Source organism: Ambystoma mexicanum, chromosome 6p (genome assembly GCF_040938575.1).
Source record: "Ambystoma mexicanum isolate Mex_15411 chromosome 6p, UKY_AmexF1_1, whole genome shotgun sequence".
NCBI classification, from domain to species: Eukaryota; Metazoa; Chordata; class Amphibia; order Caudata; family Ambystomatidae; genus Ambystoma; species Ambystoma mexicanum.
Window position 1 is genome coordinate 156942833 of NC_090935.1, and position 13754 is coordinate 156956586.

General features: G+C 44.8%; 1 protein-coding gene across 1 annotated transcript in view; it reads right to left on the reverse strand.

Annotated features, from left to right (window-relative positions):
- UBE2R2 (ubiquitin conjugating enzyme E2 R2) overlaps positions 1 to 13754 on the reverse strand; it is a 193046-nt gene that overhangs the window by 91172 nt on the left and 88120 nt on the right. Inside the window, exon 3 of the mRNA XM_069626861.1 lies at positions 3405 to 3502. Coding sequence (XP_069482962.1) covers positions 3405 to 3502 — 98 coding nt within the window. The remainder of the gene's footprint in view (positions 1 to 3404; positions 3503 to 13754) is intronic.

A 13754-nucleotide genomic window follows, 5' to 3' on the forward strand; every position in this document is an offset into this window, starting at 1 on the left:
GTACATGCTTTCCCTGTACAGATGGTAGAAAAGCCTGTAGTGCAAGTCCGATTGCTCTCAGCTCCAAAATGATTGAGGCATCCGTCACTACAGTGTTCTCTGGCCATGGTTGCCAAAAGTGTTCCTTTAACATTTTCCTCGCAGGTCCACCACAGCAGATCCTGTGAGACATTGGTCATAATCTTGAGGTGGTCCGACATCTGTCCTGAGATCTGGGACCATTATTATTGGAGAGCCCATTAAAAAGGATCTCATCCTCAAGCGGACCACTGGCAACAGGAAAATGTAGGATGCCATGAGGCCGAGCACCCTCAAGAACTTGAAGGCTGGAAGATTCTGGGCATGATGGAATTTCATAGCCATCTGGAGAATGTCTTGGGCCCTCACCATGGGAGGCAAGCACTTTCCCTAAGGAAGTGTATAAACCGGGCCCAGATGTACTGGAGCTGTTAAGGTGTCAAATGGGACTTCTTGAAATTGAGGGAGAAGCCCAGTCTGTGAAGTGTGTGCAAGGTAACGCTGAGATGATCCAGTGCTCGTTCTGGAGAATGCGCCCTGATCAGCCAATCGTCCAGGTAGGGGTAGACTTTATCCTGCCCTCTCTCGAGATACGCTGCCACCACCATCAGCTTGGTGAAGAATGTCAGGACTGATAGTGCGAGCCGTCAACGGCAAATCTCAGGCATTTCCTGTGCTCGAGATGGATTGGTACATGAAAATAAGCATCCAGGAGGTCCAATGACACCAACCAATCCTGAATTTGGACGGCCCAGGTTTCCATCAGTCTGGGACCCCTCCTTAGTTTGTCAGGCTGGCTTCTCGTTTCTTTGGTACTGTCACAAAGTTTCTCAATTTTTCTTCAGTGGATTCACTCCGCCATACCTTAATGGCAGTGGTATCAGCGTGGTTCACGGACATCCAAGTACACTACGACTGGATTACAGCCACGCCACCATCTCTTGCTCAGGACATCTTGCATCCACCTCGGTCTCCTCATTTCCAACGCTACACTTCAGGCTGCACTTGTAGGTGCTCTCAAACATCGTACACTGCACGTCCAAGTTTCCTTTACAGAACTTCTCCCAGCTGTTTCAAATAGGTTCTCTCTCAAGATATGCCCCTAAGTTTAATGACGCTGCCATGGGACTTCACTGCTGTAGTGTCAAAACCCTCCTTCTCCGTTTGATTCACTCTATGCCTCCAGTGGTTTTCTTCATCTCAGTACCATAAGCATTTCTTCACAGGTACAGATTGTTTGGCTGACAATAACAGATTGTTTTGCTCTTCATATCTTACTAGATGTTTTTGAAGGAGAGTTAGTGATATGTTGCTTAGAGAGTTATAACAATGGGGATAACAATGGGGGGTCCTTGTCCCCAATGGAGGGGTGGGGGGCAGCGCAGTCTTGCCCAGTGAGGTCCCACTTGCGTCCAACCCCTATGGAGGGTATTGTGTAGTGGGCTCAACTCCCTAACCTTACAGGGAAAGGCTTCCCCTGCAATTTTTTCACATAACCCATAAATCTACAGTAGGGATAGTTTTACAGGTACTCTCCTGCCGACAGCCTTTCCCAAATTCAAAAAACAATATTGCAGCAACCTCTAGATGGCAGACTATGCAAAGCATGTGACCAAGTAGAACAAGCCCCAGAACTGCATTTATAGATTGTCCTAAATAATGAACATTTACATGTGTGTTTGTTCGGCATCAGTTGGATTGGGGAACCAGAAATAGCTCCTAGTATCTGTCAGATAACCAGGCTCTTTCACACTACAAGTAGGAGCTAAAAATTGCTCCAAGCGCCCCTCAATTTCAAACCCTGCCAAAGAACCACAATCCAGGGTCCAATAAGTAATAGGTATTGCCATCAGCAAGGGTGTGGTTCAAACCTCAAGGGCATGTAAACGCCACCACTCCCATAACTGGTAAGGTAACTGGTATCGATATATGATCAGGGTACTTGCAGCAAATGTCTCCAGCATCCCAATTCTCAATAGGGCCGATTTGGTCAATGTCACTTGTGAATTAATGCCGAGCCTCAGTAAACTTACAGGAAGGGGATCGGTCTATATGTGCGGCATTGAAAGAATCAGCAGACAAAGGCTTCACCCAAGGAATCTGGAAGTAAAGACTAATAAGGCTGGATAGGCACAGGAGAGACTGGTGGCAACATATGGGTACAAATAAGTCATGGTCTTCGATATACCTGCTCCCCTTCACAAAACCTTGTGCGAAGGACAATAGAGCTTAGCCACTAAAATCTTCACATAATGGTTAAGCCTGATCTGGAGGGAAAGGGGTGCATGGAGGCCAGAGAGGTTTGGTTTGAGATAGTGTACAGATGTTTAGGATGAGCATCAGAAAATATCACAAAGCCACACAGGCACATTTAAAACCAGTCCTTTGAGGCATATGGTTAAACGGACCGCTGAGGGAGAAAGTGAAGGTGGGAATTCGCAAAGACTCACCCCAAAAAGAATCAAAAGATTTCATGAGAGGAGTAGCACACCTCTACAAGCAGCATCCAATCTGAACTAGTGGATGGAAGAACCCGAAGTACAGAAGCATGCCTGCACAAGGAGGCAGAGTAAACAGGCTTCAGAGACGTGTGCTCAGAACAGGGTTCCATTGCTTTGCAAAAAACGCTCAGTTTGTGCTAGAGAGGGGAGGACATCCCAGTCTCTGGAGTAAACGAGACATGAAGTACCAGTAAGGTACAGACTTGGCCCAACCTACTAATCTATTTTTGGCCCATTACTTTATGCGTGCGTTTAACAGGGTAAAAGTGAGAATCTGTGCCAGACAAGCACAATGCCCCAACACATTGCTGCCAGCCATCCACTAGTCAAGAAACAGCTGGTTTAACCACAATTTAGACCTATAGGGTGCAGCACTATTTTCCTTACATCAGTCTGTTTATTGTCAGCTACGTCAGTTAATCCAGTTACAAAAGTAGAAATTGGGATGGGAGTATTATTGTATTTTATTTGAATCTCTTACATAGGCACAAAGACCAAAAACAATACCCAAAAGCATAGTATATTTTTGCAAGACTGCAACAACCACCTTTTGTGCACCTCTGCATTTTCCTACACCAGCAGAAAGAGTAGGCAATTCCTTCCAAATGCTGGGCACCGCCACCGTGATATTTTGGTTGTCACTTTGTAATGAAACCAAGTCTCTCCATAGAAAGCCATTTCTTACTAACACTATTCCCCCTTCTACCAATCTGAGAAGGAGGTGGCTTCTTCTAGAATAGACAAGAAACACCATCATTGCAAAAGACATTATACCAGCTTGCATTTCTCCATTCAGAGGTCTACAGCAACTTCACCCATGATATGGGGACAATGACCTCACAACGGCCATACATATTGCACACCGCAACACATGTATGCAAGTACCTGACATTTTGCGTAGGGTTCCACCTCTCTGATGGCAGCTCTCCACTCTGAGGATCATCTACAGGCGGGTGAAGGATTGAAATGCATACATCTCCATTCTAAAAACAGAACAGAATAGTAAGGAACACTTAACAAGTTGTTCAATAATGTGGCCAAGAGCTTGGGGACATCAAGGACAGCATAAAGCAAACTATACGAGAGGGATGTGGAATATAGATAAACAAACCAAAGCATAATCTAGCCAACAAATACACATCCTGGCAGGTGAATTCGTTTTTAATGATTATGAGCTGAGCTTTGAGTTCACTAAGGTCACAGCCATCAAAAAAGGCAATGATTTATAAAGGTGATCATGTGTGCAGAGCATTGGAAAACACAATGGGTACACAGAATGAAGGCTAATGCTGTTAAGGAAATGATGCAACTACAGACAGAAAGATTTCACATATCCGCCCTCACTAAACTCTTGCTTCCTCAGACAGACTTGGTAACTAATAAAAAAAATGTAACTAAAATAGAGCAAGAGAAGAGATATAATTGACATAGAGCAAGGTCCTACTGCTCTTAGCCGTGAAGGTCAAATGATGCCTTTGTTCTTCACATGATCCTGCAATGAGCCCCACATGACATAGAAGGTACCTGCAGGGAAGTCCAGTGCGAAGTAACCGCAATCCTAGCACCAAATTATGTTTTTGCGCCATTCTTTTTTTGGAATAGAAATATGATGAATGCTCTGGGGCAAGTCACACAAGAGCCCCTGTGTAGACTAGGAGTGAAGTTAACAGTTCTGACTAAATTGACTGATGGCAGTTGATATCCCCGCCCAGTAGGACTTGTGTTTGGAATAGGTCCATCATGTGTGGATACGAGGCTGCTTGATTGCACATCTCCAAACAGAAACCAGATGTGTCTGTCTGAAAAGAATTTGTACAATTTGGAGTTTAATACCATACTAGTACATTATATATATGTGTAATTGGAATGTTGAGCATCTTTGCTCTTTGGCGATTTCCATATGCATGAGTTCCCCCTCCTCCTCCCCCCCCCCCCCAGCCAACCCCCCGTTTGGGTCCTGTAAAATTAAAATCTATGTGCGGTATACTGGTATAATATGGGAGGCCCTTTTCTTGTGGCAACATGAAACCTGTACATATCTAAAAAGACCCTGGATGAGGGTCAAAAGTAAAAATAACTGCTTACAACAACACAAAATAGTAAGTCCACATATGCCAGCTTTTTTTCGTGGCTTCGTCCAAAGCCTGGTGTCATGTGTGGCAATACTGGTAGTCTATTTCTGTAAGACATCCCTCTTGCAGTCCTCAATGGGCCTAATCTCTGAATTGAATAAATTGGCTTCTCATTTGCAGCTTCATGTCCTCCAGGAACAAAAGCCTCGGTCATCAAGAGCAGGGGTGAAATTCAAATTGTGAATAGGGTGTTGTGGGGTCAGGGAAAATAGTTTGGTTGAGCTATTACCCCATATTTAAATTGTCCCCTCCAGTGACAGCTATTCATACATCGGCAGAGGCTGATCAGGGTTGATAAGCCACCACCTCAGGCGTCACAACTGGACAAAAGATATTTGTAGGCCCTCTACAACACTGTTTAGCAATCTGAGGACCCACATCCATAAGCACAGTAATACCATAAATGAACAGGTTGCATCCATGGAAGTCCCACAAACCACCACCTCGCTTGTTGTCATTGTGTGCATTATCAGCATTGCCCTTATTGCGCACATCCCAGGTGTGGAGGAAATACCACAATTTATGATTGATATGGTGATGTTTAATTTGCTGAGCAGGTCCCTCCCCAGCAAATTAACAGGGGAACTCGGGAAAATATAAAAAAGGAAGCCTGCACCGCCTTTCCTCCCACCTTTAGATCCAACTCCCCTGTGTATGGAACCGTGGAAACAGCCCCGGACAATCCCTGCAGGTCAAGATATTTGCGCGATAGTGGATAATTCCCCACCATGATTTCATTGCACCAGAGTCCACCATAAATATGAACTGGTTGTTTCACCATCCCCCCCCACCAGGGGTTGCTCTGCATGGTGGATGGTCGCTGACGAGACCAAATACACAAGTGCTCTTTGTCGTCTGTCCTAATCCTGATGTGTGTGCTGGATAACGAGAAGGGGTTACCCTCCCTCCGCCCCAATCACTGTTCCTCCACAGGGGAGGTGGTGGTCCTGGTCGGTACCCATTGACCACGGCAACACCGCCATGCTGTTGCTGTGGTGGGTGCTGCACTTTGTCGTCAGATGCTTTAGGCTGCTGGTTATAGGTTTGGTTAGGTCCCTGTAGATGCCCTTTATTCCGATACCCTGGCCCTTCTGCCGATACCTGCAATTATACCCCATTGCAGACCTGCTCCTGCATTCCTTGTAAAATGCCACCTCAAACCAATCTAACATATTGTCCAAACCCACCCCTCTGGGTCCAAATCCCCACCCCCGGTCCTCAGAAGGCCTCTCTTGCTCACTGCGGTCCTCCTGGCTGCCACTGAGCTGGAATACTGTTGCTCCCGCCCCAGTGTCCTTGTCGTCCTTCAGCCCAGAGCACAGCAATGGTGGCGCTTATGACCTGTTGGGTGCTCTGTCCCCTCCTATGTACTGGCATCGACACAAGTGCCTGGACAACAACTTGTGTTATTTTTTTTTTTTAGAGTTGCTGCCTCTGACGCCTTTGGGCTGTTTCCATGTCCCACTCCTGGATTCTTTTGCAATGGTCCACTAATATCCTCTATCTCCGACCACCCTTTTGCTTTGATACCCACAATTTTATTGAACCCCTTCTGTACTTCTTTTGGCAAGTCCCTCTTACAAGAAAATAGACATGACATTGAACGATCCCAAAGCCCTCCCATTTCAGCTCTCCACATCTGTTGTAATTTAAGAAATAATTTATCTGGGTCATCGCCCATTGTATACTGCATCAGGAACTTTAAATAGGGGGTATCTGGGCAAGCCCTTCGAGCGTATCCCACACCTGTGCTCCAATTCCATTGAATGATGCTCCGTTGTGTGCATCATCCCCCAGGGTTATTCCCGGATACACAGTTTTCACCCACACATCCTTGGCGCACTTATATCTCCCTCCCCCCCCCCCCCAATTATAGCAACAATCAAGCTCTTGATATCACCTGCTGCCAGGGGTACCCCTGCCGTTTGCTTTTCAAATTCATCCACTTACTCTCCTCTGCTGCGAGAGCCCTAATCAAGTTGTTTCTATCCATCTGGGGCCAGGGCACATACTGTGTCCTCCCTGCCCCTTTATGTATGAGGGGCGCTTGACCCTCCTGCCCCACTTTCCACACCCTTTTTCAAACTTCCTTTTCCCTTGCTAACGCCATCTGGCTGACCCTATTCCTCAATCTTCCCGACCTACCTCCCCATTAGCCTTGTCCTTAAACAATCAGTGGTCCAAAATGTAGTCTCTTCTGTAGCCGTTTCCTCTTATACTTCACTACTAAGAATGTGGACATCTGTTCCAAGATGCTCTTATTGTGGGAGCCCTGCTCGGGCCACAGGTAGGGCCTCCCCTCCTCCAGTCTCCGCGATCCACTGTTTATGGTATTTTTCCACTCTGTCACAATACAGTGGCAGGGTGTAGATTTTCTCTATTGGTTTCTATCGACCTAGAGGATCACAATGTCTTACGTAGCCACTTGGATTCAGCTGCTCATTTCTCTAGCGAGGCAATAGCGTGGATACAATCTTTCCTCAACGAATGAACCATGAGGGTCTTCTCGCCATCTGCGGCCACGGACCCTATTCCCCCACCACCCCCAATCACTTGCGGGGTGCCCCAGGGTTCCTGTGTTTCTCCAACCCTGTATAATACCTTCACCAAGCCCCCGCCCCCACCATGTCATCATATGGGTATCACCTCCACTAATTATGCAGATGATAACCAGATCCTCCATCCTCTTACAGGGAACTACAGCAAGGATTTAGCATTGGTGAACAGAATTTACAGTATCGTTCAAGCATGGATGGCCACTCACGGCCTCTGTCTGAACGATAATAAAAAAAAAAAAAGAGCTTCTCATCCTGGGAACCTCTTTTCTCACCAGACTTGGTACAGAATACTCATCTTTCATCATCAATGGGAACCTTATTAAGGTTGCCAAGGAAGTAAAAACCCTAGGTATTTACTTAGACTCCACCCCAACATTCACTAAATATGTAAACACCCTAGCCTCCTCTACAGCATATACAAGCAAATTAATTACAGCTGGCAAACAATTCCTCTCGCCCAACAGTTGCTTGATCCTAGCCTGAGCCCACATTATATCCAAGCTAGATTACTGTAATGCCCTATATATTGCAGCGCCCAAATTCATTATCAACAAAATACAGATACTACACAACAATGCCCTCAGAGCTGAACTTAATTTCTCTAAGAAATAACATTTCTGAAACAAGGAAGTACAAGTGGTTATCCGCACATGAGAAAAATCAGACTAAAAACAGCATCCCTCACCCATAAATGCCTAAACAATAAAGCACCACGATATCTAATAGAAAGATTTGCTAGAAAAACATCTATTAGACCTACAAGACTAGTGAATTCCAACTGCCTTTATGTGCCTCGTTTTAAACTCTCCACCATTGAGGGCACCAGTTTCCCAGTTAAAGCAGCCCAACTGTGGAACTCACTACCTACCACACTTAGAATGGACCTCTACCAAACCTTTACCAAATTTAGGCAAAATCTGATCACATGGCTCCTGGAGAATGATGCTAAATTAACCAGCAAAATGTGAATATAGTTGTAAATAATTGTACATTTTCCTGTATATAGATTGCCTATACATTCTCCACTTTTGTATACTCTCTACCACTGATATGTTTCTGATACTATGTAACATATGTAACCTATGCACCAAGCTGTATGACTGCCTACTTCTGCCTGCACCCTGATACCCTTGGGTCTGGCGCATAAAAAATATCAAAGAACAAACTCCTCCCTGACCCCCCCTCCACTCCCCCAGCAAACGAAAGCAAAGCCAACTAAACTAAAGCAAACAAAGCAAAACTACGTATACAAGACCACTACTTGGATTTCCGTATTCATCCTTTAAATATATTTTATTGTGGTAGCACCTTCCCTCCTCCGAGGGGCTCCCTGTCTTAACTTTGCCTTACATTATAATTCCTTAACAAAAAAATCTCTTTCCAATACAACCACCAATAAGAAACCACACCCACGTCACATCAAAAACCTCACATACCCATGCATCTGTCCCCTATCTAATATCCTACAAGAGTCTGCTCACATGTGCATGCCCACCCAAACTCCTCTGTCACAGGGTTCCAACACCGGACGCCACTCTCCTCGCAGCAGCACCTCGCTTCAAAGAGCACAGCGGACTTCCCTTAAAATGGTTCCTGCTAAACCACTCGGAACACGTTTTTTTGGGACCGGTGGCTGTAGGTGGGTGGACTCCTCCTGGAGAAGCGGCCAGGAAGCCTCCACAAATACAGGTGTGCTGGGATCACGTCATGGTCACCAATTGAAGGCATGCCCCTAAACGGTCACACCGTTAGGGGAAAAAGGCCCAAGTCAATCTTGTAAGGATAACAAGTTTTAATCCCACACAAAAGAGAGCACCGGCAAAGAACTCTACTGCCAAGAACCTTCAGCCGAAAAAGGGTACATTCAGAGGCTTAAGAGGCGACAGTCATTGGGACGCAATACTATACAGTAAAAACCTGCGCGGCTGGTTGGTGTGCGCCTATACATGATCAGTCTGCTCCATAAGGGATGCCAGGTCATTGGTTCTGTCAGTCTTCCTTCATGTGGGTGTTGTGGAGGAGATAATCTTCTCACTAACGAGAGTCAAAGATCAAATTAACTACACTCATCAATGCTACTTCATCATTATACTGTGCACCCCTTTGTCCATTTGCACATGCCATTTTTAGCCTAAGTGTGATCTCTGAATTTAGGTGAACCCCTTTGTCTATTTGCACATGCCAAACCATACAATGCACCTTAGTAAGAGCCAAACAGCCACCCTACCGTACCTCCTCATACCTCTATTACACCTTACCATCGTTATTGCTGCCATAACCATGCACCCTGTAGAAAATGCACCTTGTCCAACCCCCAGAAACACCAGACTACGAGCCAGACTACCCCGCCTCTAGGAGCCCATTTACCACAAGAGACCCACCTTGCAACACACTAAAATCCGGCCGAACCACACCCTGCTACAACTCCACCCAACCCAAACTCATCCCTATAACTATCCAGGACACCTCCAACACTACCACTATATCCGGAGCTCTGATCAACGCTAGATCGCTAGTGGCCCACGCCACAGAAATAGCAGACACCTTATCCTCAAACAACCTCGACTTCCTAGCCATCACTGAATCATGGCTGCACGAAGCAGCAGGCCCAGCACTTTCAATAGCCATTCCAAAAAATTACCAAATAATCAGAATGGACAGGCTCAACAGAGGAGGTGGCCTAGCCATTATAGCTAAAACAAACCTCAAGCTAAGACCACTGCCTCAATCACCTCTCAAATCCTGCGAACTCCTAGTAGCCAAACTACCCATCTCCAACTGTTGCACCCTAACCATTTATCTAATATACAGGCACCTGGCCCCCTTGGCTCATTCGAAGCACTTATCCAGCCTCCTAGCCAACAACATAAAAGACACCACCCAAATATTATTGCTAGGCGACTTGAATCTTGGATTAAACGACCCTGACGACAAACCAGCACAAACTATAGCTAACATGCTAGATGAACACGGCCTAATCCAAAGAGTGCTCACCTCCACTCATAATAAAAAAGGTAGGATCTTGGACTGGATACCCACTCTGAACTGCGACACCGTCATCACCAAAATCACCCCCCCATACACTGGACAGACCATCACCTCATTGATTTCACCTTATTTCTCAATAAACAAGTCAAAGAAAAAAATCATGGCACCACCACTACCTACTAGAGCAAAAAAAAAAAAAGTAACCCCTGACAATCTCCTACCACTACTACTACTACTACCAACCCTCAATGCTCTTCCCGATAACCTAAATCCAAAGTGTAGTAGAAAACTATAACGAGGCCATAAAGAAAGGACTAGACATCATTGCCCCTCTTAAACTGCAAAAGAGCAAACAGCAAGCCCACCTAAACACCTGGTTCACCCCACATCTGAAAGAACTTAGATTGCACAAAAGAAAACTCTAAAGCCAATGGTGCAATTCCCCTACAGAAGAGAACAAATTACAACTTAAACTCTGTGCAAACAACTATAAAAAAGAAATTCATCTCACTAAAAAGAAACTATTCAATGAAAGAATCAAAAAAATCTAGTTCCAACACTAGAGAACTATTTGCCATACTAAGGGAACTAGAATCCCCCATACAATATAATTAAGGACAAAGTATGGTGCACCAACGTCCAAAACGCCATAATTAACAAAATCAAAACTCTCCAAACTAAAATCGCACTGAAAAAAAGACTCCCTCACCACCAATGAAGCATCTCCCAGCAACCACGCCAAAATAACCAACCCTCCAGGCCAGAATCTCTTCAGATTCACCAAAATATCTATCCCAGAAACAGAAAAAGTTATAGCCTCACTTAAACCATCTAACTGCAAAGGCGACAACTGCTCTCCACAGATAATCAAGGATGCTGCCAGGGACCTAGCCCCCTTTATAACCAAGCTGATCAATGCATCCTTCTCCTCCAACACCATACCAATTAACCTCAAAGAATCTTGGCTCCTGCCTCTCCTCAAGAAGCAAACCCTAGACCCTGCTATTCCCACCAACTACAAGCCCATCACCACGGTGCCATTCCTGTTAAAGATAAGAGTAGCATACCAGCAAATTCAGCAATATCTTGAAACTTACAAACTATTAGGCACCTGCCAATCGGGCTTCACAGCACGGTACCGAGACAGCCTTAATCTATCTCAAAACCCAGATCAATGAGATTAATGACAAAGGGAACACCGCCACGTTACTCCTCCTCGACCTGTCGGCAGCATTCGACCTGGTGGATCACGCAGTCCTGTGCAAACACCTGCCCACTTCCCGAAAAAGGCCATAGCCTGGATCCAATCATTCTCGGACAACCGAACAAGGAGGGTCTCCTCTACACTAGCCTCAGCAAACCCCATTAAAATAACTTGTGGGGTACCCCAGGGCTCCTGCGTCTCTCCCACCCTCTACAACATCTTTACCAAGCCCCTATTTGACAAGTTGAACAGACTGGGTGTCTCATACCAATTATGCAGATTACACCCAGATCCTCATTCCCCTTTCGGGCAACTTCGTTGCAGATACGGCCTTGGTAAACAAAATATATCTCATCATTCAGGCATGGATGGCCACACGGCCTATGCCTGAATGATGAGAAAACCGAAATCCTGCTCCTCTGATCCAATACCAATTTTTTTTTTTTAATTTTATACGGTTTATTACAAACCTTTAAAATATGATTACATGATCGAATCCACACACACAACAAAAATGTTCATTCAACAGCTTGTAAGCAGTTTCCTTTTCAAAGCCATTTTATTTAATTTCCACAATATCTATAAAAAAAGGTAAGGGCAAAAGTTAATTTCCTATCTGTCTCATCAAACAAGATTTGCCACCACTCGTCAGCATTTAGGAAGGGTCTTTTGTTGATCAAGTCTCCGAGACACCTTGTTCGTTCCCTTGTGAGGGCTGTGCACAGCAAAGTAAGATGTTTTAACGTCTCCTCACATAGTCCACAGAATCTGCAGATCTTTGTCATGTTTTTATCTTTCTGCCATAAGCTTTTTCGCTCGTGTCTTAAATAGATTGGATTTGAATTTAAAGTATAAATCACGTTGCCGCGTCTCTGGAAATAATTTTAGGTAGTTTGGGATTTCGTTGTATGCTCGTTTTTCATGTGGTACATTTTCCATCAATTTGTGCGTTCTTCTTTTCTCTTCTGTTGCGATCCAGTCACTTCTCCATAGGTATTTTTTCACCAAGTTTGGGTTACTGTGTAAGGTTTTGGTATCAGTATCAAGATTCTTTAAAATCATCTTGCAGCTCTCCACCCATGAGGTTAGCACATTTAGTTCCTTGGAGTTTTCAATGTTTTTTTAAGATCTCAAATTGAATAGGTGTATTTATGTTGGTTATTTTCGAGTATAGATTTAGCGTGTTCCAGCAGATTCTGGCGTGAATTGATATGAGGCCGAGCTCATATCTGATGCACGCTGTCGGAGTACCTTGGGGCAGATGTAATACCTTGGTCCAAAGGTATTCAAGGGAATTCCACAGCTCCCATGAGGCCCCAAATGCACATTCAGCTCCATATATGAGTGCTGGAACTGCTTTTTGTTTGTAAAACGCCAAGGCTGGGAGGAGCGAGTATTGTCCATATTTTTTATGGATAATGCATGCTTGATTTGCCAATTGTTGGCATTTAGATTTAACACTAGCAACCCAAGGTGTGTCATTAATGCTCGAGTTGATGATCATTCCTAAGTATCTTGTCGATGGTGTGCTTTGAAGGAAAGTCTTCTCTAATGACCAGCGGAATTTACTTACTCTGCCTTTGCTTCTAAGATTTTCTAGCACGAGAATTTCAGACTTTGCCGTGTTAATGGTAAATCCGTTAGTTTGAACAATCTTAAAAAACTCTATTCCAACTAGAAGGCCTTCAACATTGATGACACCACCATCACAGTGGCCAAAACAATGAAAACGCTAGGCTTTCACCTTGATGCATCCATGTCACTAAAAAAACAAGTCAACTCACTAGCATCCTACACATGCAAGCCAATCAGGGCAAGTAGAGCCTTCCTCACCCAAGCTAGCTGCATCATAGCCAACGCCCTAATATTATCCAAACTGGACTATTGCAACGCCATGTACCTAGGAGCCAACAAATACATAACCAACAAACAACAGACACTACAAAACAACGCTCCCAGAACAGCCTCAACCTACCCTCTAAGGAACACATATGGACAGACCAATCCTACTATAGCTTCAGGCGAAACCCCCTCACCTGGTTGCGGGTCATTGATCACGACTAAACCTGCCATCTCATCTGCCCATGCCGCTGTTCTAACCTGACTGCCATGCACAGCTTTAATATGTAAATATGTAAGTGCAATATGTAAGTGCAACCCCCATGTATAGCAGTAAATATTCAAATATGCAAGCATCCGTTTAACTATATGTACACACCACGCAATGTAATGCCATGCCTCGTTTTTCTGTTCTTCGCATGCGTGCCTTATCATGTAACTAAGTTTAAGTAATCCTATCTTCCTGCCCTCTGTTGTGCCCTGTTACCTCTGGGTTTTGCGCGCCATACTAAAT